General features: G+C 42.8%; 1 protein-coding gene across 1 annotated transcript in view; it reads right to left on the reverse strand.

The window, feature by feature from the left end:
- Positions 1-214: 214 nt before the first annotated feature.
- The window catches only part of Potem (POTE ankyrin domain family member M), a 41584-nt gene continuing 22028 nt past the window's right edge, over positions 215-19770 (reverse strand). The window contains exons 8-11 of the mRNA XM_087589404.1: positions 18725-18853; positions 1340-7806; positions 915-1237; positions 215-355 (exon numbers count right to left, since the gene is read on the reverse strand). Of these exons, the coding sequence (XP_087445530.1) occupies positions 333-355; positions 915-1237; positions 1340-7806; positions 18725-18853 (6942 nt within the window). The 3' untranslated portion in view covers positions 215-332. The remainder of the gene's footprint in view (positions 356-914; positions 1238-1339; positions 7807-18724; positions 18854-19770) is intronic.

Raw genomic sequence — 19770 nt, forward strand, 5'->3', positions numbered from 1 at the left:
CATGTTCCAGGGTGGGAAGATAACCAAATGGCCCCTACCCACTGAGAGGAGAAGGAGAGTGGGGCACAAGGGAACAATTATGGGAGAGGCTGACAGGGAGGGGGCAGTGAGCAGGATGTAAAGTAAATAAGTAAATATTAAAATTGAAAATAATTGAAAAAAGTTTCCAGGAAGCATCACATGGCACAACTGAGACTCCAATGAAACAATCAATTTTTACTTCAGTCTACAATTAGACTGAACATTTTATTTTAAAATTTATATATATGATCAATTCTCCCACACAGACTGTGTTTTGATATTCCAATCGATCCTGGAGGAGCATCAAGGGTCTAGGGATCAGGAGCCGCAGCCACTAGAAGAAAAAGAAGAATTATTAACAGTATCATCAGGCACATCACTGGTGATATTGTCATGCCCAGCATCAACAACATCAGTGTCATTATCATCTGGATCAATGTAGAGAGAAACAGTGAGAAGGTGGATGCTTCTCTTGTTATTTTTAATCTCAGAAGTTGCTTCTTTTGGAATGTTGCGGTCAAAGGCTATGCTAACTTCAGAAGTCAGAGTTCAGAATGACAGCATTAAATAGACAATAACATTTAACAGGAAGTTTTCCCGGCTTAGTCATTCAGGAAACACATGTTTTCACTGGAAGTGACAATAATCTCCTCATTCTAGAATAGGAAACATCCAAGTAGGAAAAAATATTACCTGGTCAGTTGTATTTCTCTAAACTGGATTTGTTACATTATGAAAATTATTTTCTATAAATTGAGAAAAAATAAATTTTTCAGGTTCTAGGTTATGCGTAAATAGCCCTATAGAAGTATGAAATTTATTAACAAAAGAGACCTAGGTTTCTAGTAAAACAATCTTAATCTATTTTAAGCTACTATTTTAGTTTAACTTACCTGGTCCGACTCTCTTCTTAGTGGGAGCTCCTTGGCCATTTTCTTCATGCCATGCTTGTTGAATTTGGATTTTCATCCATGTTATGATGGATAAAAGTGAGGATATAAGCCATATGAAGAGCAAAAAAGGTATGCGTGGTATCTCTGTTGCCCGAAGATATCCACTCTCCCTGAGAAGGTTCAAGCTGTGGTTTATTGGTTCAGCTCGTGCGGAAGCATGAAAAATATCCTCAGCACCCTGAGTAGCAGGCAGACCTTCTTCTACGTCAGGAGTAAAAGAAGATTCCTCATCTGAAGTAGCAGAATCAAATATTTCTTCTTCACTAAGGGATATCAAAAGAGTCAGGCTAGTCATTTGAATGGAGTCAAGGGAATAACAAGTGCAGGAACCAGGAGTGGGCTCTGGGTCAGCATGGGGTTTGTACCTTGTACTCTCCTTGTAAAGAGGTAAATCAACTACATAATCCAATCCAATGTGACTAGCTGGTCCTGAGTCATGACTCTCAACTAACACACTACTGTCAGCAGCACATGTAAGAGACAGCCGAGGTTCAAGAGCAGCCAGACAGTCAGCAACAATGGCAGGATCTGTAGGCTCAGCATCAATAGCAGCCATACTGTCAGCAGGGTGGGTGGACATACTGGACTCAGGCTGAACAGCAGGCAGACAGTCAGCAGTACTGGAGCAATTAGTATGTTCAGGCTCAACAGCAGTCAGAATGTCAGCATGGTGGGTGGCCATAGTTGGCTCTGGCTCAGCAGAGTCCAGACAGTCAGCAGCTTTGGTGGAATTAGTCGGCTTAGGCTCAACAGCTGCCAAACTGTCAGCAGGCTGGGTGGACAGGGTTGTCTCAGACCCAACAGCAGCCTGACAGTCAGCGGCATTGGTAGAAATAGTCCTATCAGGCTCAAGGTCGTCCAGACAGTCAGCAGCAATGTTGGAATTAGGCAGCTCAGGCTCATCAACTGCCATACTGTCAGCAGGGTGGATGGATTTGGTTGACTCGGGATCAACAGCACCCAGAAAGTCAGAAGCTTTGGTGGAATTAGTCAGTTCAGGCTCAATAGCTACCAAACTGTAAGCAGGGTGTGGGGACATAGATGACTCAGGCTGAACAGAATCCAGACAGTCAGCAGGGTGGTTTGACCTAGTTAGCTCAGGCTGAACAGTAGCCAGACAATCAGCAGCTTTGGTGGAAAAAGTAGGCTCAGGCTCAACAGATGCCAAAGTGTCAGCAGGCTGGGTGGACATGGTTGGCTCAGCCTTGAGAGAAGCCAGACAGTCAGCAGCTTTATTGGCATGAGACAGCTCATGCTCAAGAGCAGCCAGACTGTCGGAACGGTGGGTGGGCATAGCTGGCTCTTGTTCAATAGAGTCCAGACCGTCAGCAGCATTGGTAGAATTATTATGTTCAGGCTCAACAGCTGCCAAACTGTCAGCAGGCTGGGTGGACATGGTTGTCTCAGTCCCAACAGAAGGCAGACAATCAGTAGCATTGGTGGAATTAATCAGCTCAGCCTTGAGAGAAGCCAGACAGCCAGCATCTTTGTTGTCATGAGACAGCTCATGCTCAAGAGCAGCCAGAGTGTCGGCACGGTGGGTGGACATAGCTGGCTCTGGCTCAACATAGGCCAGGCAGTCAGCAGCACTGGAGGATTTAGTAGACTCAGGCTCAAGAGCAGCCAGACAGTAAGCAGCATTGGTGGAATGTGTAGGCTCAAGCTCATCAGTAGCCATATTGTCAGCAGGGTGGGTGGACATAGTTGTCTCAGTCCCAACAGAAGCCAAACAATCAGTAGCATTGGTAGAATCAATTGACTCAGCCTTCTGAGAAGCCAGACAGTCAGCAGTGTTGTTGGAATTAGTCAGCTCATGCTCAAGAGCAGCCAGACTGTCGGCACGGTGGGTGGGCTTAGCTGGCTCTTGTTCAACAGAGTCCAGACCATCAGCAGCATTGGTGGAATTATGTTCAGTCTCAACAGCTGCCAAACTGTCAGTAGGCTGGGTGGACATGGTTGTCTCAGTCCCAACAGAAGCCAGACAATCAGTAGCATTGATGGAATTAATCAGCTCAGCCTTGAGAGAAGCCAGACAGTCAGCATCTTTGTTGACATGAGACAGCTCATGCTCAAGAGCAGCCAGACTGTCGGCACGGTGGGTGGACATACCTGGCTCTGGCTCAACATAGGCCAGACAGTCAGCAGAATTGGAGGATTTAGTCGACTTAGGCTCAAGAGCAGCCAGAGAGTAAGCAGCGTTGGTTGAAATTGTAGGCTCAAGCTCATCAGTAGCCATATTATCAGCAGGGTGTGTGGACATAGATGTCTCAGGCTGAACAGAGTCCAGACAGTCAGCAGGGTGGTTTGACCTAGTTAGCTCTGGCAGAACAGTAGCCAGAAAATCAGCAGCTCTGGTGGAAATTGTAGGCTCAGGCTCAACAGCTGCCGAACTGTCAGCAGGCTGGGTGGACATGGTTGGCTCAGCCTTGAGAGAAGCCAGACAGTCAGCAGCTTTGTTGGCATGAGACAGCTCATGTTCAAGAGCAGCCAGACTGTCGGCATGGTGGGTGGACATAGCTGGCTCTGGCTCAACGGAGTCCAGACTGTCAGCAGCATTGGTAGAATCATTATAGTCAGGCTCATGAGCAATAGGAATATCAGCAAGGTGGGTAGACATGGTTGTCTCAGACCCAACAGAAGCCAGAATATCAGCAGCATTGGAGGAATTAGTCGACTGGGGCTCAAGAGCGGCCAGAAAGTAAGCAGCATTGGTGGAATGTGTAGGCTCAAGCTCATCCGTAGCCATATTGTCAGCAGGGTGGGTGGACATAGTTGTCTCAGTCCCAACAGAAGCCAAACAATCAGTAGCATTGGTAGAATCAATTGACTCAGCCTTCTGAGAAGCCAGACAGTCAGCAGTGTTGTTGGAATTAGTCAGCTCATGCTCAAGAGCAGCCAGACTGTCGGCACGGTGGGTGGGCTTAGCTGGCTCTTGTTCATCAGAGTCCAGACCGTCAGCAGCATTGTTGGAACTATTATGTTCAGGCTCAACAGCTGCCACACTGTCAGCAGGCTGGGTGGACCTGGTTGTCTCAGGCCCAACAGAAGCCAGACAATCAGTAGCATTGATGGAATTAATCAGCTCAGTCTTGAGAGAAGGCAGACAGTCAGCATCTTTGTTGGCATGAGACAGCTCATGCTCAAGTGCAGCCAGACTGTCGGCACGGTGGGTGGACATACCTGGCTCTGGCTCAACATAGGCCAGACAGTCAGCAGCATTGGAGGATTTAGTCGACTCAGGCTCAAGAGCAGCCAGACAGTAAGTAGCGTTCGTCGAATTTGTAGGCTCAAGCTCATCAGTAGCCATATTATCAGCAGGGTGTGTGGACATAGATGACTCAGGCTGAACAGAGTCCAGACAGGCAGCAGGGTGGGTTGACCTAGTTAGCTCCGGCGGAACAGTAGCCAGACAATCAGCAGCTCTGGTGGAAATTGTAGGCTCAGGCTCAACAGCTGCCGAACTGTCAGCAGGCTGGGTGGACATGGTTGGCTCAGCCTTGAGAGAAGCCAGACAGTCAGCAGCTTTGTTGGCATGAGACAGCTCATGCTCAAGAGCAGCCAGACTGTCGGCACGGTGGGTGGACATAGCTGGCTCTGGCTCAACGGAGTCCAGACTGTCAGCAGCATTGGTAGAATCATTATAGTCAGGCTCATGAGCAATAGGAATATCAGCAAGGTGGGTAGACATGGTTGTCTCAGACCCAACAGAAGCCAGAATATCAGCAGCATTGGAGGAATTAGTCGACTGGGGCTCAAGAGCGGCCAGAAAGTAAGCAGCATTGGTGGAATGTGTAGGCTCAAGCTCATCAGTAGCCATATTGTCAGCAGGGTGGGTGGACATAGTTGTCTCAGTCCCAACAGAAGCCAAACAATCAGTAGCATTGGTAGAATCAATTGACTCAGCCTTCTGAGAAGCCAGACAGTCAGCAGTGTTGTTGGAATTAGTCAGCTCATGCTCAAGAGCAGCCAGACTGTCGGCACGGTAGGTGGGCTTAGCTGGCTCTTGTTCAACAGAGTCCAGACCGTCAGCAGCATTGTTGGAACTATTATGTTCAGGCTCAACAGCTGCCACACTGTCAGCAGGCTGGGTGGACCTGGTTGTCTCAGGCCCAACAGAAGCCAGACAATCAGTAGCATTGATGGAATTAATCAGCTCAGTCTTGAGAGAAGGCAGACAGTCAGCATCTTTGTTGGCATGAGACAGCTCATGCTCAAGTGCAGCCAGACTGTCGGCACGGTGGGTGGACATACCTGGCTCTGGCTCAACATAGGCCAGACAGTCAGCAGCATTGGAGGATTTAGTCGACTCAGGCTCAAGAGCAGCCAGACAGTAAGTAGCGTTCGTCGAATTTGTAGGCTCAAGCTCATCAGTAGCCATATTATCAGCAGGGTGTGTGGACATAGATGACTCAGGCTGAACAGAGTCCAGACAGGCAGCAGGGTGGGTTGACCTTGTTAGCTCCGGCGGAACAGTAGCCAGACAATCAGCAGCTCTGGTGGAAATTGTAGGCTCAGGCTCAACAGCTGCCGAACTGTCAGCAGGCTGGGTGGACATGGTTGGCTCAGCCTTGAGAGAAGCCAGACAGTCAGCAGCTTTGTTGGCATGAGACAGCTCATGCTCAAGAGCAGCCAGACTGTCGGCACGGTGGGTGGACATAGCTGGCTCTGGCTCAACGGAGTCCAGACTGTCAGCAGCATTGGTAGAATCATTATAGTCAGGCTCATGAGCAATAGGAATATCAGCAAGGTGGGTAGACATGGTTGTCTCAGACCCAACAGAAGCCAGAATATCAGCAGCATTGGAGGAATTAGTCGACTGGGGCTCAAGAGCGGCCAGAAAGTAAGCAGCATTGGTGGAATGTGTAGGCTCAAGCTCATCAGTAGCCATATTGTCAGCAGGGTGGGTGGACATAGTTGTCTCAGTCCCAACAGAAGCCAAACAATCAGTAGCATTGGTAGAATCAATTGACTCAGCCTTCTGAGAAGCCAGACAGTCAGCAGTGTTGTTGGAATTAGTCAGCTCATGCTCAAGAGCAGCCAGACTGTCGGCACGGTAGGTGGGCTTAGCTGGCTCTTGTTCAACAGAGTCCTTACCGTCAGCAGTATTGGTGGAATTATTATGTTCAGGCTCAACAGCTGCCAAATTGTCAGTAGGCTGGGTGGACATGGTTGCCTCAGTCCCAACAGAAGCCAGACAATCAGTAGCATTGGTGGAATTAATCAGCTCAGCCTTGAGAGAAGCCAGACAGTCAGCATCTTTGTTGGCATGAGACAGCTCATGCTCAAGAGCAGCCAGACTGTCGGCACGGTGGGTGGACATAGCTGGCTCTGGCTCAACATAGGCCAGACAGTCAGCAGCATTGGAGGATTTAGTCGACTCAGGCTCAAGAGCAGCCAGTGTGTCAGCAGGGTGATTGGACATAGTTGGCTCTGGTTCCACATCAGGCAGACTGTCAGCAGGGTGGGTGGACATGTTTGGCTCAGGCTCAAGGTCAGCCAGACAGTCAGCAGCTTTGGTAGAAGTATTATGTGCAGGATCGTCAGCAGTCATAATGTCAGCAGGGTGGGTGGACATAGTCGGCTCAGGCTCAACAGCTGCCATACTGTCAGCAGGGTTGGTGGACATAGCGGGCTCTGGTGCAACAGCAGCCCGACAGTCTGCGGCATTGGTAGAAATTGTTGGATCAGGCTCAGGGTCAGCCAGACAGTCAGCAGTGTTGTTGAAATTAGTCAGCTCAGGCTCAAGAGCAGCCAGAGTGTCAGCAGGGTGGGTGGACATAGTTGGCTCTGGTTCCACATCAGGCAGACAGTCAGCAGGGTGGGTGGACATAGTTGGCTCTGGTGCAACAGCAGCCTGAAAGTCAGTGGCATTGGTAGAAATAGTCGGATCAGGCTCAAGGTCAGCCAGACAGTCAGCAGTGTTGTTGAAATTGGTCAGCTCAGGCTCTAGAGCAGCCAAAGTGTCAGCAGGGTGGGTGGACATAGTTGGCTCTGGTTCCACATCAGGCAGACTGTCAGCAGGGTGGGTGGACATTTTTGGCTCAGGCTCAAGGTCAGCCAGACAGTCAGCAGCTTTGGTAGAATTATTATGTTCAGGCTCATCAGCAGTCAGAATGTCAGCAGGGTGGGTGGACATAGTCGGCTCAGGCTCAACAGCTGCCATACTGTCAGCAGGGTTGGTGGACATAGCAGGCTCTGGTGCAACAGCAGCCTGAAAGTCAGCGGCATTGGTAGAAATCGTCGTATCAGGCTCAAGGTCAGCCAGACAGTCAGCAGTGTTGTTGGAATTAGTCAGTTCAGGCTCAAGAGCAGCCAGAGTGTCAGCAGGGTGATTGGACATAGTTGGCTCTGGTGCCACATCAGGCAGACTGTCAGCAGGGTGGGTGGACATGTTTGGCTCAGGCTCATGGTCAGCCAGACAGTCAGCAGTGATGTTGAAATTAGTCAGCTCAGGATCAAGAGCAGCCAGAGTGTCAGCAGGGTGGGTGGACATAGTTGGCTCTGGTTCCACATCAGGCAGACAGTCAGCAGGGTGGGTGGACATAGTTGGCTCTGGTGCAACAGCAGCCTGAAAGTCAGCGGCATTGGTAGAAATAGTCGGATCAGGCTCAAGGTCAGCCAGACAGTCAGCAGTGTTGTTGGAATTAGTCAGCTCATGCTCAAGAGCAGCCAGACAGTCAGTAGCATTTGTAGAATTTGTCGGGTCAGGCTCGGCAGCATCCAGGCTGTCAGCAGTAGAGGTGGAAGCTTCACGATCAGCAGTAGCCTTAGGAATAGAATTTCTATGCTCAGAAGACACAGCATAGAAATTATCTGTTTTATATTTTTCATCCTAAAACGAAAATTAGCAGTGATACTTTTGATTGAAAATTTACTGATTTTATTCATTCTATCACCCTTCTGATAATGTCAGAACCTGGATTCATAGTCCCCAAACTATTTGTGTATTCTGTCGAAAGTTAGCACTACATTCAGTGACATTCAGTGAAGTCTGCTTCCTGTCTGCTTGAGTAATTGGCCCAGAGTTTTTCAAAGTCTTTACTGTGGATCTCTTTAGGTTTATACTTAGATTTCTTCTGCTCTTTGCTACCTAAAGTCATTTTTCCTTGTAAGATGGAAATATATAAATAGAAAGGACAAAATGTGACTCTTGGCCTTTGATGTTTTGCTCTGCTCTTCCTCTAAATAGTGATTTTGTAATATTCACTTTCCTTCATATTCTATGGTTCATTCTGCAATATTTCTCTCTAAAACTCTACAAGTAAAAAGGCCACCTCCCTCCCTCCGCCCCTCCCTCCCTCCTCTCTCTCTCTCTCTCTCTCTCTCTCTCTCTCTCTCTCTCCCCCGTCTTTTTGTACTTTCTGCTGCACTACCCCTCAAGTAGCCACTTTTCTTATTCCTTCGTGAGAGAGATGGGAATATTCTTTATACCAAATCTTTCTCTGGATAATCACCTTCTCTTTCATGCAATTAAGCATCACTTTTAAACGAGGTGCTTCATTCTATAAACTAAGGTTACATTGATTACTTAGCATTAAGGGTGGGTACTAAGGAAATGTCTACATTCCAGTTTGAGAGATTAAAGGTCTGTGCAAAGGCTGAACCACAGCAATTAGTAGAAATTTGTTTATAAGTAAACAACGCAATCTGGGAGGAGGGCACAGTATCGTCAACTATTCTGTAACATCATGACTATTGCTACACTTACAGGATGTATATTAAGACCTCATCCAGCACCTCTGTGGTGGCTTGAATGTCAACAGCCCCATAGGCTCACATTATGCTTGCTGTGCAGAGCGCTGAATTATTTTCAAAAGGAGTAGGTGGTGGGGCTGTTTTGTAGTAAAACTGTTGCCAGGATGAGGTTTAAGATTTCAATAGAGAGACAGAGCTGGAAACAGAGTAGAACAACAGTGCTTTCTTTTGGCATCTGAGACACCGCCGGAACCTGAAGGGACCGACCATATAAACAGTTCTCTGCACCCAAATCCCGTGGGAGGGAGAGCTAAACCTTCAGAGAGGCAGACATGCCTGGGAAACCAGAAGAGACTGCACTCTGCACACATTACTGACTCCAGAGGAAAACACCAAACGCCATCTGGAACCCTGGTGCACAGAAGCTCTGGGAAAGTGCAGCTCAGAACTTCCTGGTGGCTGCCGCCGCGGAGAGCTCATAAGCAACACCCCATGAGCAACCTTGAGCCTCCGGATCACAGGTAAGACCAACTTTTCTGCTCCAAGTGACCTACCTGGTGAATTCAGGGCACAGACCCACAGGAACAGCTGAAGACCTGTAGATAGGAAAAACTACACGCCCCAAAGCAGAACACTCTGTTCCCATAACTGGCTGAAAGAAAACAGGAAAACAGGTCTACAGCACTCCTGAAACACAGGCATATAGGACAGTCTAGCCACTGTCAGAAATAGCAGAACAAAGTAACACTAGAGATAATCTGATGGCGAGAGGCAAGCACAGAAACCCAAGCAACAGAAACCAAGACTACATGGGATCATCGGAGCCCAATACTCCCACCAAAGCAAACACGGAATATCCAAACACACCAGAAAAGCAAGATCTAGTTTCAAAATCATATTTGATCATGATGCTGGAGAACTTCCAGAAAGACGTGAATAACTCCCTTAGAGAACAAGTAGAAGCCGATAGAGAGGAATCGCAAAAATCCCTAAAAGAATTCCAGGAAAACATAAATAAACAAGTAGAAGCCCATAGAGAGGAGTCACAAAAATCCCTGAAAGAATTCCAGGAAAACACAATCAAACAGTTGAAGGAATTGAAAATGGAAATAGAAGCAATCAAGAAAGAACACATGGAAACAACCCTGGATATACAAAACCTAAAGAAGAGACAAGGAGCTGTAGATACAAGCTTCACCAACAGAATACAAGATATGGAAGAGAGAATCTCAGGAGCAGAAGATTCCATAGAAATCATCGACTCTACAGTCAAAGATAATGTAAAGCGGAAAAAGCTACTGGTCCAAAACATATAGGAAATCCAGGACTCAATGAGAAGATCAAACCTAAGGATAATAGGTATAGAAGAGAGTGAAGACTCCCAGCTCAAAGGACCAGTAAATATCTTCAACAAAATCATAGAAGAAATCTTCCCTAACCTAAAGAAAGAGATACCCATAAGCATACAAGAAGCCTACAGAACTCCAAATAGATTGGACCAGAAAAGAAACAGCTCCCGTCACATAATAGTCAAAACACCAAACGCACAAAATAAAGAAAGAATATTAAAAGCAGTAAGGGAAAAAGATCAAGTAACATAAAGGCAGACCTATCAGAATCACACAGACTTTTCGCCAGAAACTATAAAATCCAGAAGATCCTGGAGAGATGTCATACAGAACCTAAGAGAACACAAATGCCAGCCCAGGTTACTGTATCCTGCAAAACTCTCAATTAACATAGATGAAGAAACCAAGATATTCCAGGACAAAACCAAATTTACACAATATCTTTCTACAAATCCTGCACTATAAAGGATAATAAATGGTAAAGCCCAACATAAGGAGGCAGGAGATACCCTAGACGAAGCAAGAAACTAATCGTCTTGGCAACAAAACAAAGAGAAGAAAAGCACACAAACATAACCTCATATCCAAATATGAATATATCAGGAAGCAATAATCACTATTCCTTAATATCTTTCAACATCAATGGCCTCAACTCCCCAATGAAAAGACATAGATTAACAAACTGGATACGCAACGAGACCCTGCATTCTGCTGCCTACTGAGGAAACACACCTCAGAGACAAAGACAGACACTAACTCAGAGTGAAAGGCTGGAAAAGAACTTTCCAAGCAAATGGTCAGAAGAAGCAAGCTGAAGTAGCCATTCTAATGTCAAATAAAATCAATTTTCAACCAAAAGTCATCAAAAAAGATAAGGAAGGACACTTTATATTCATCAAAGGAAAAATCCACCAAGATGAACTCTCAATCCTAAATATCTATGCCCCAAATACAAGGGCACCTACATACATAAAAGAAACCTTACTAAAGCTCAAAACACACATTGCACCTCACACAATAATAGTAGGAGATTTCAACACCCCACTCTCATCAATGGACAGATCATGGAAAAAGAAATTAAACAGAGACCTAGACAGATTAAGAGAAGTCATGAGCCAAATGGATTTAACGTATATTTATAGAACATTCTATCCTAAAGCAAAAGGATATACCTTCTTCTCAGCTCCTCATGGTACTTTCTCCAAAATTGACCATACAATTGGTCAAAAAACGGGCCTCAACAGGTACAGAAAGATAGAAATAATCCCATGCATCTTATCAGACCACCATGGCCTAAAGTTGGTCTTCAATAACAATAATGGAAAAATGTCTACATATACGTGGAAATTAAACAATGCTCTATTCAATGATAACCAGGTCAAGGAAGAAATAAAGAAAGAAATTAAAGACTGCTTAGAATTTAATGAAAACGAAGGTACAACATACCCAAACTTATGGGAGACAATGAAAGCTGTGCTATGAGGAAACTCATAACGCTGAGTGCCTGCAGAAAGAAACAGGAAAGAGCATATGTCAGCAGCTTGACAACACCCCTAAACGCTCTAGAACAAAAAGAAGCAAACACACCCAGGAGGAGTAGAATGCAGGAAATAATCAAACTCAGAGCTGAAATCAACCAAGTAGAAACAAAAAGGAACATAGAAAGAATCAACAGAACCAAAAGTTGGTTCTTTGAGAAAATGAACAAGATAGATAAACCGTTAGCCAGACTAACTAGAGGACGCAGAGAGTGTGTCCAAATTAACAAAATCAGAAATGAAAGGGAGACATAACTACAGATTCAGACGAAATTCAAAAAATCATCAGATCTTAGTATAAAAGCCTGTATTCAACAAAACTTGAAAATCTGCAGGAAATGGACAATTTCCTAGACAGATACCAGGTACCAAAGTTAAATCAGGAACAGATAAACCAGATAAACAACCCCATAACTCCTAAGGAAATAGAAGCAGTCATTAAAGGTCTCCCAACCAAAAAGGGCCCAGGTCCAGACGGATTCAGTGCAGAATTCTATCAGACCTTCATAGAAGACCTCATACCAATATTCTCCAAACTATTCCACAAAAATGAAACAAATGGAGCAGTACCGAATTCCTTCTATGAAGCCACAATTACTCTTATACCTAAACCACACAAAGACCCAACAAAGAAACAGAACCTCAGAACAATTTCCCTTATGAATATCGACGCAAGAATACTCAATAAATATCTGGCAAACCAAATCCAAGAGCACATCAAAACAATCATCCACCATGATCAAGTAGGCTCATCCCAGGCATGCAGGGATGGTTTAATATACGGAAAACCATCAACGTGATCCATTATATAAAAAAACTGAAAGAACAGAACCACATGATCATTTCATTAGATGCTGAGAAAGCATTTGACAAAATTCAACACCACTTCATGATAAAAGTCCTGGAAAGAATAGGAATTCAAGGCCCATACCTAAACATAGTAAAAGCCATATACAGCAAACTAGTTGCTAACATTAAACTAAATGGAGAGAAACTTGAAGCAATCCCACTAAAATCAGGGACTGGACAAGGCTGCCCACTCTCTCCCTACTTATTCAATATAGTTCTTGAAGTTCTAGCCAGAGCAATCAGACAACAAATGGAAGTCAAGGGGATACAGATGGGAAAAGAAGAAGTCAAAATATCACTATTTGCAGATGATATGATAGTACATTTAAGTGATCCCAAAAGTTCCACCAGAGAACTACAAAAGCTGATAAACAACTTCAGCAAAGTGGCTGGGTATAAAATTAACTCAAATAAATCAGTAGCCTTCCTCTACACAAAAGAGAAAAAGCTGAGAAAGAAATTAGGGAAATAACACCCTTCATAATAGATCCAAATAATATAAAGTACCTCGGTGTGACTTTATCCAAGCAAGTAAAAGATCTGTACAATGAGAACTTCAAGACTCTGAAGAAAGAAATGGAAGAAGACCTCAGAAGATGGAAAGATCTTCCATGCTCATGGATTGGCAGGATTAATATAGTAAAAATGGCCATCTTACCAAAAGCGATCTACAGATTCAATGCAATCCCCATCAAAAGACCAATCCAGTTCTTCAAAGAGTTAGAAAGAACAATTTGCAAATTCATCAACAAAAAGCCCAAGACAGCTAAAACTATCCTCAACAATAAAAGGACTTCAGGAGGAATCACTATCCCTGAACTCAAGCACTATTACAGAGCAATAATGATAAAAACTGCATGGTATTGGAACAGAGACAGACAGATAGACCAATGAAACAGAATTGAAGACCCAGAAATGAACCCACACACCTATGGGCACTTGATTTTTGACAAAGGAGCCAAAACCATCCAATGGAAAAAAGATAGCATTTTCAGCAAATGGTGCTGGTTCAACTGGAGGTCAACATGTAGAAGAATGCAGATTGATCCATGCTTATCACCCTGTACAGAGCTTAAGTCCAAGTGTATAAAGGACCTCCACATCAAACCAGATACACTCAAACTAATAGAAGAAAAACTAGGGAAGCATCTGGAACACATGGGCACTGGAAAAAATTTCCTGAACAAAACACCAATGGCTTATGCTCTAAGATCAAGAATCGACAAATGGGATCTCATAAAACTGCAAAGCTTCTGTAAGGCAAAGGACACTGTGGGTAGGACAAAACGGCCACCAACAGATTGGGAAAAGATCTTTACCAATCCTACAACAGATAGAGGCCTTACATCCAAAATATACAAAGAACTCAAGAAGTTAGACCGCAGTGATACAAATAACCCTATTAAAAATGGGGTTCAGAGCTAAACAAAGAATTCACAGCTGAGGAAGGCGAAATGGCTGAGAAACACCTAAAGTAATGTTCAACATCTTTAGTCATAATGGAAATGCAAATCAAAACAACCCTGAGATTTCACCTCACACCAGTGAGAATGGGTAAGATCAAAAACTCAGGTGACAGCAAATGCTGGCGAGGATGTGGAGAAAGAGGAACACACCTCCATTGTTGGTGGGAAAGCAGACTGGTGCAACCATACTGGAAATCAGTCTGGAGGTTCCTCAGAAAATTGGACATTGAACTGCCTGAGGATCCAGCTATACCTCTCTTGGGCACATACCCAAAAGTTGCCCCGACATATAAAAAAGACACGTGCTCCACTATGTTCATAGCAGCCTTATTTATAATAGCCAGAAGCTGGAAAGAACTCAGATGCCCTTCAACAGAGGAATGGATACAGAAAATGTGGTACATCTACACAATGGAATATTACTCAGCTATCAAAAACAATGACTTTATGAAATTCGTAGGCAAATGGTTGGAACTTGAAAATATCATCCTGAGTGAGGCAACCCAATCACAGAAAAACACACATGGTATGCACTCATTGATAAGTGGCTATTAGCCCAAATGCTTGAATTACCCTTGATGCATAGAACAAATGAAACTCAAGACGGATGATCAAAATGTGAATGCTTCACTCCTTCTTTAAAAGGGGAACAAGAATACCCTTGGCAGGGAATAGAGAGGCAAAGATTAAAACAGACACAGAAGGAACACCCATTCAGAGCCTGATCCACATGTGGCCCATACATATACAGCCACCCAATTAGACAATATGGATAAAGCGATGAAGTGCATGCCGTCAGGATACGGATGTAGATCTCTCCTGAGAGACACAGCCAGAATATAGCAAATACATAGCCGAATGCCAGCAGCAAACCACTGAACTGAGAACGGGACCCCCGTTGAAGGAATCAGAGAAAGAACTCGAAGAGCTCGAAGGAGCTCGAGACCCCTTATGAACAACAATGCCAAGCAACCAGAGCTTCCAGGGACTAAGCCACTACCTAAAGACTATACATGGACTGACCCTGGACTCTGGACTCTGACCTCATAGGTAGCAATAAATATTCTAGTAAGATCACCTGTGGAAGGGGAAGCCCTTGGTCCTGCTAAGACTGAACCCCCAGTGAACGTGATTGTTGGGGGGAGGGCAGCAATGGGGGGAGGATGGGGAGGGGAACACCCATAAAGAAGGGGAGGGGGAGGGATTAGGGGGATGTTGGCCTAGAAACCAGGAAAGGGAATAACATTCGAAATGTAAATAAGAAATACTCAAGTTAATAAAAAAAAAGATTTCAATAGACTGGTGTCATTTCCACTAAGTTCTCTCTTTCCTGTGTAGGTCAAGATGTGATCTCTCAGCTGCTGCTTCATCGTCATGCTTGTCTGCCTGAATCATGATGGTGATTTCTGTATCCAAATTAACCAAGAGACCCACTTCACACCATCTCTTTCTTCTAAACATTTTCTTTCCCATGATATTTTTTACAACTATAGAAAGTGACTAACATAAGCATCAGCTAGTTACAATAAGAGTGTATTTAACAGAGTCTGAAGGATTCATTCAAAGCTGTGAAGTGGTGTTACCCAGGGGATTTGGTCACAAAATGTGTTATCAAATTCCATAAAGCTAGCTTAGATAGGATGCCCAGAACACTCGTTGATTTAAATAGATAAATTCAGGAAGTTGGGATTGTGAATGGGTTTGATGCTGCATTGTAAATGGGAAGCCTCATTGACTCATACTGCATAAGAAATAAGATCTTCACATGTTTGTTCTTCCTTACACCTCAGGGAAACCCATAACATGGCAGTCTACTTTTGACTTTCAGTGCCAGGTTTGAGGATGATTTACGTTTCTTACTTGCAAAACTGACACGTCAAACATTCTCTGCATCAACAAGCAATATATCACAGAGAAGATTCAACAGAACAGGTGAAGGAGGACTGTTGATCAAAGAATAATGTTGAAGAAGCATGCATTTCCTCTTAGTGTTCACACTATTCAAATGGATCATGAGAGAATTTAAGTTCCTTGGATTTCCTGAGAAAGACAGACTTGAATATAGCAAACCATGGGGTATGTTACACACATAGTCATGTTTTCATATGCAATGTGTTACCAGACTACTTATCACTACCCCATTGAACCATCTGGCTGGCAAATATGCATATACACATGTGTGTGCACTTATACACATGTATGTATTTGTAACTACATATGTGTACGTGAGAAGATGTGTATACATGCATATATATGCAAGTATATGTATATATGTATATATATGTATATATATTTACTGCTTTTAAAATAAAAGGAGAGAGATTGGTGTATAGCCGTTTAGAATAAAAATAAAATGTAATAAGTGTGAATTTCTCATTCATGTGATCTTTTTCTTTCAGCCAAACTAGGCATCACCTTTGAAATGTGCCTGTGTTATTGTAAATCCTGCTGGCTGTACTTGTTTATAATGACTTATACCTGGTATTCCGCTAGCATGGGGTAGAGAACTGATATTAACTAGCTAAGGTCTTTCATTTTTTTATTTTATACTCATTACACTGCATTTGCCATGTAGTCTTGTGGGAAGTCTTGTGTTCGTTTGGTTTTATTCAAATTTAACATCAGAAATGATGTTTAGTTTTACTTCAGTGACATTTATTCCTTGGAAGAATGGAAACTACCTTTGTCTTAGTTGTCTCTGTAAGATCCCACTGCTGTAATGATATTGTGGATTGTATTCTAATCATGGGCATATAAAATTTAGTTACTATATTCATCACCATTATTTGTACATTCCATAACATCATAAAATTCTAGTTAGGATAAAATGTGTTTGCATTAGAAATTTTAGTTTAGAAAATTCTAATGACTTTTCACTGCAATAGAAGGTGATTGCCGAGTGAATTTCTCTTTATTAAAGTACCTGAGTTCTATGTCTTTGCTAAGTTCTTCCTAGAATAAAAATTACGCAGGTTCATCACCTTTAGTAGTTAATTGGAAACCAAATTGATCTAGGCATAAACGAAGAGCATTTGAGTTTGGTTTCTGTAAATTACAGTTTCTAATGATTCCATTATGTGTAATAATTATATCTGAACTTCCTCTTTCCTAATGATGAAATTAGAGGTCTAGAGGAAGGTAGTTAGCTACGTGTTGACAGTATGCAGTGGAGTAAGGAGTAAGTAGTGTGTGTAAGATCAGCAGACACACCCTTCTGCTTGCTTTGTAACTTCTGAAAGGGGATTTAAACAGGAAAGATGGCTGTTACTTTTGAATTTGTTTCTGTACTTTCTGTGACAAAATATCTGATGGGGAAAACCAGTCACTTATTTCAAGGAAGGAACAGGGAGGCCTGACTTTTGGCAGTACATTATTGGTTCTCACAGGCTGGTAGACCGGGAAGCAGATAACACAGTACTGGTACCACAAGTAGTCATAGCCATTAAAATCTACCACTGAAAACCTTCTGCTAGCAAGGCCAGACCCCGAAAGTTAAACAATCTCCCATCAGTGGCCAAGTGTTCAATCACATGAACTCCCATTTCTTTGTCTGATCCTCCCATGCACTGCTTAGCATTTGTGTTAATGTTAAATAACCCCCCCCACACACACACATGCAGAGTTTATCTACTGTTTGTCTGTTAATGCTAACCAAAGTGTAAATCATACTACCAATGTGATAAACCTACTTGGTAGCCTGACTGACAACTTGAATTTGATACCTGCGACTGGAAACAGAGGAAGGGAAAGATTGATTCATACAAGTTATCTTTTGATACCTACAATTCAACTTACATTCTCCTACTCCCCAAATAAATTAAGTACAGAATGTCCTTGAACTGACAGAGACCATCCTGCCTGATTTATGAGTTCATGAATTAACTGTGTACACAAACATACCCAGCCTCCTGTTGTGGGCACCCCGCCTATAAGTACTTTGGACTTCAATGGGTAAAACCAGAATGCTGAGGTCCTGTCCAGGAAGTTAAGAAATATCAGAAGACTGACTTCTTATTTCCCCTGATGATAATTTTAATCTTTTTGCCTATCAAACATATTAAATCTGTGTTCTGGAAAAGGGGCTGAGGAGTTTAAAACATTCATTGCTCCTCCAGGACACCTGGCTTTGCTTTGTAAAACACATAATATTGGTTGACAAAATTCTGGAACAACAAGAACAAAGGATGAAATGACCTCTTCTGATTTTTGTGGGAAGCACACGCACATGGTATACAGACAGAATACACGCAAAACATTCACACACATAAAGTCAGTCAATCCAAAGTAAATGAAACACAACTATGGTGGTCGCTTTCATGTTGACTGTACCTATTTCCAGGAGCATGTACTATTTGGTTTCTGTATTTTTATGAGTTCTCCTCAGTGAGTTAAAAACATGCTCATTTTCTGTTTTTTCTTCTGTTTCCATAGTCTAATTTACTATTATTACATTTTATGACAGTGATTCTCAACCCGTCTGTCATACCCTATTGGAGGAGGGCATAGAACAGTCTCACACAGGTTGGCAAAGACCTTTTGAAAATACCAATACGACATTACAGTTGATGATATTATCAATCTGACACTGATGCAGTAGCAACAAAACAGTTGTATGGTTGGGAATCACCACAGCATGAGGAACTGTATTAAAGGTCACAGCATTAGGAAGGTTGAGAAGCACTGCCTAATGCAGTGACTGGCAAGGAGTGAGGATATGGAGAGTGTGAAGGGAATGCTCAAGGCTGATCTTTCTCTACTCGTTCACTACTTGCACTAGGAAGGCATAGGCACAAACACCCATCACTCCCCTTGACAAAAGGAAATAGGTTACTTCTCAGATCAGTGGGGATTACCGTTGCAGATGTATTTTCTTCCCATACTTCAAGAATTGGGTCTACCCGAGAAGACACATAAACTCCAGATTTTCTAAAAATGTTTTGGATCTTCTTAGGTATTATATGGAATTTTCTTCCCGATTCTCCCTGCAATGCAGAGAAGAGAGTTTACTTTTTATTTGGTCTTGAAATTAACTCTATTCTTTTAGGATGCATGCTTTCAAATCAACAATGTTCTTTAGGAATTACAGGATATTGACACATGAAAATCAAAATTATTAAATATAAAATATCTTCTTATATGCCTATTTACAACTTAATAGGATACCATCAAGAAGTTAAAATATTTATGCTAGCCTAGATTAAGAGAAAATCATTAACTGACAAACTTGACCTTGTTCTTGTTGAGACTAAGCTTAGTTCATTATCAGTCAATTATTCTGCTTCTAGTTTAAGATGATTATTAATATTAATGAGGCCCCTTCTAACAGTCTTACTCTTCCATTGTGGGGAATCACAAAATGCACAGTTTTCATTTACAAATAAATGGCAATTTAATTGCTAGCACTGTCCATACCATAGAACCGGTGAAACTGCTTTATAGAAACACAATTGTCCACTGAGTCACATTCAAAAATCATTAAATTGCCACTCTTCATTCACACAGCCCCTCACTATAGGGCTATAGGTTATATAGAAACAGGTTTCTTAACCTTGAGCAGCTCACAGTGATAAAGCAGCCTCGGACTGGATATGGAAATATCTAAGTAAAGCACTACAATATTTTAACTGTTTGAATGTGGCACAAAGAATATAAGTTTATATTATTTTAAAATCCATAAAGAAGAACTTAAATGGAAATATACAGTAATTGACTCCCTGCATCTAAAAATGCTGGATAATTGGGAAAAACACTTGTTGTTTTTCTAGATGAAGAGCTTTCAACATACCCTCATAGAATCAAATAGAAAATGCTCTATTCTCATAAGACAAACTTGATGAACATATTACAAACTGCTACATAGCCACAATTTCTCCTTAGTGTAAATACACATGAAATAGAG

Source organism: Rattus norvegicus, chromosome 16 (assembly GCF_021556685.1).
Source record: "Rattus norvegicus strain SHRSP/BbbUtx chromosome 16, alternate assembly SHRSP_T2T, whole genome shotgun sequence".
NCBI classification, from domain to species: Eukaryota; Metazoa; Chordata; class Mammalia; order Rodentia; family Muridae; genus Rattus; species Rattus norvegicus.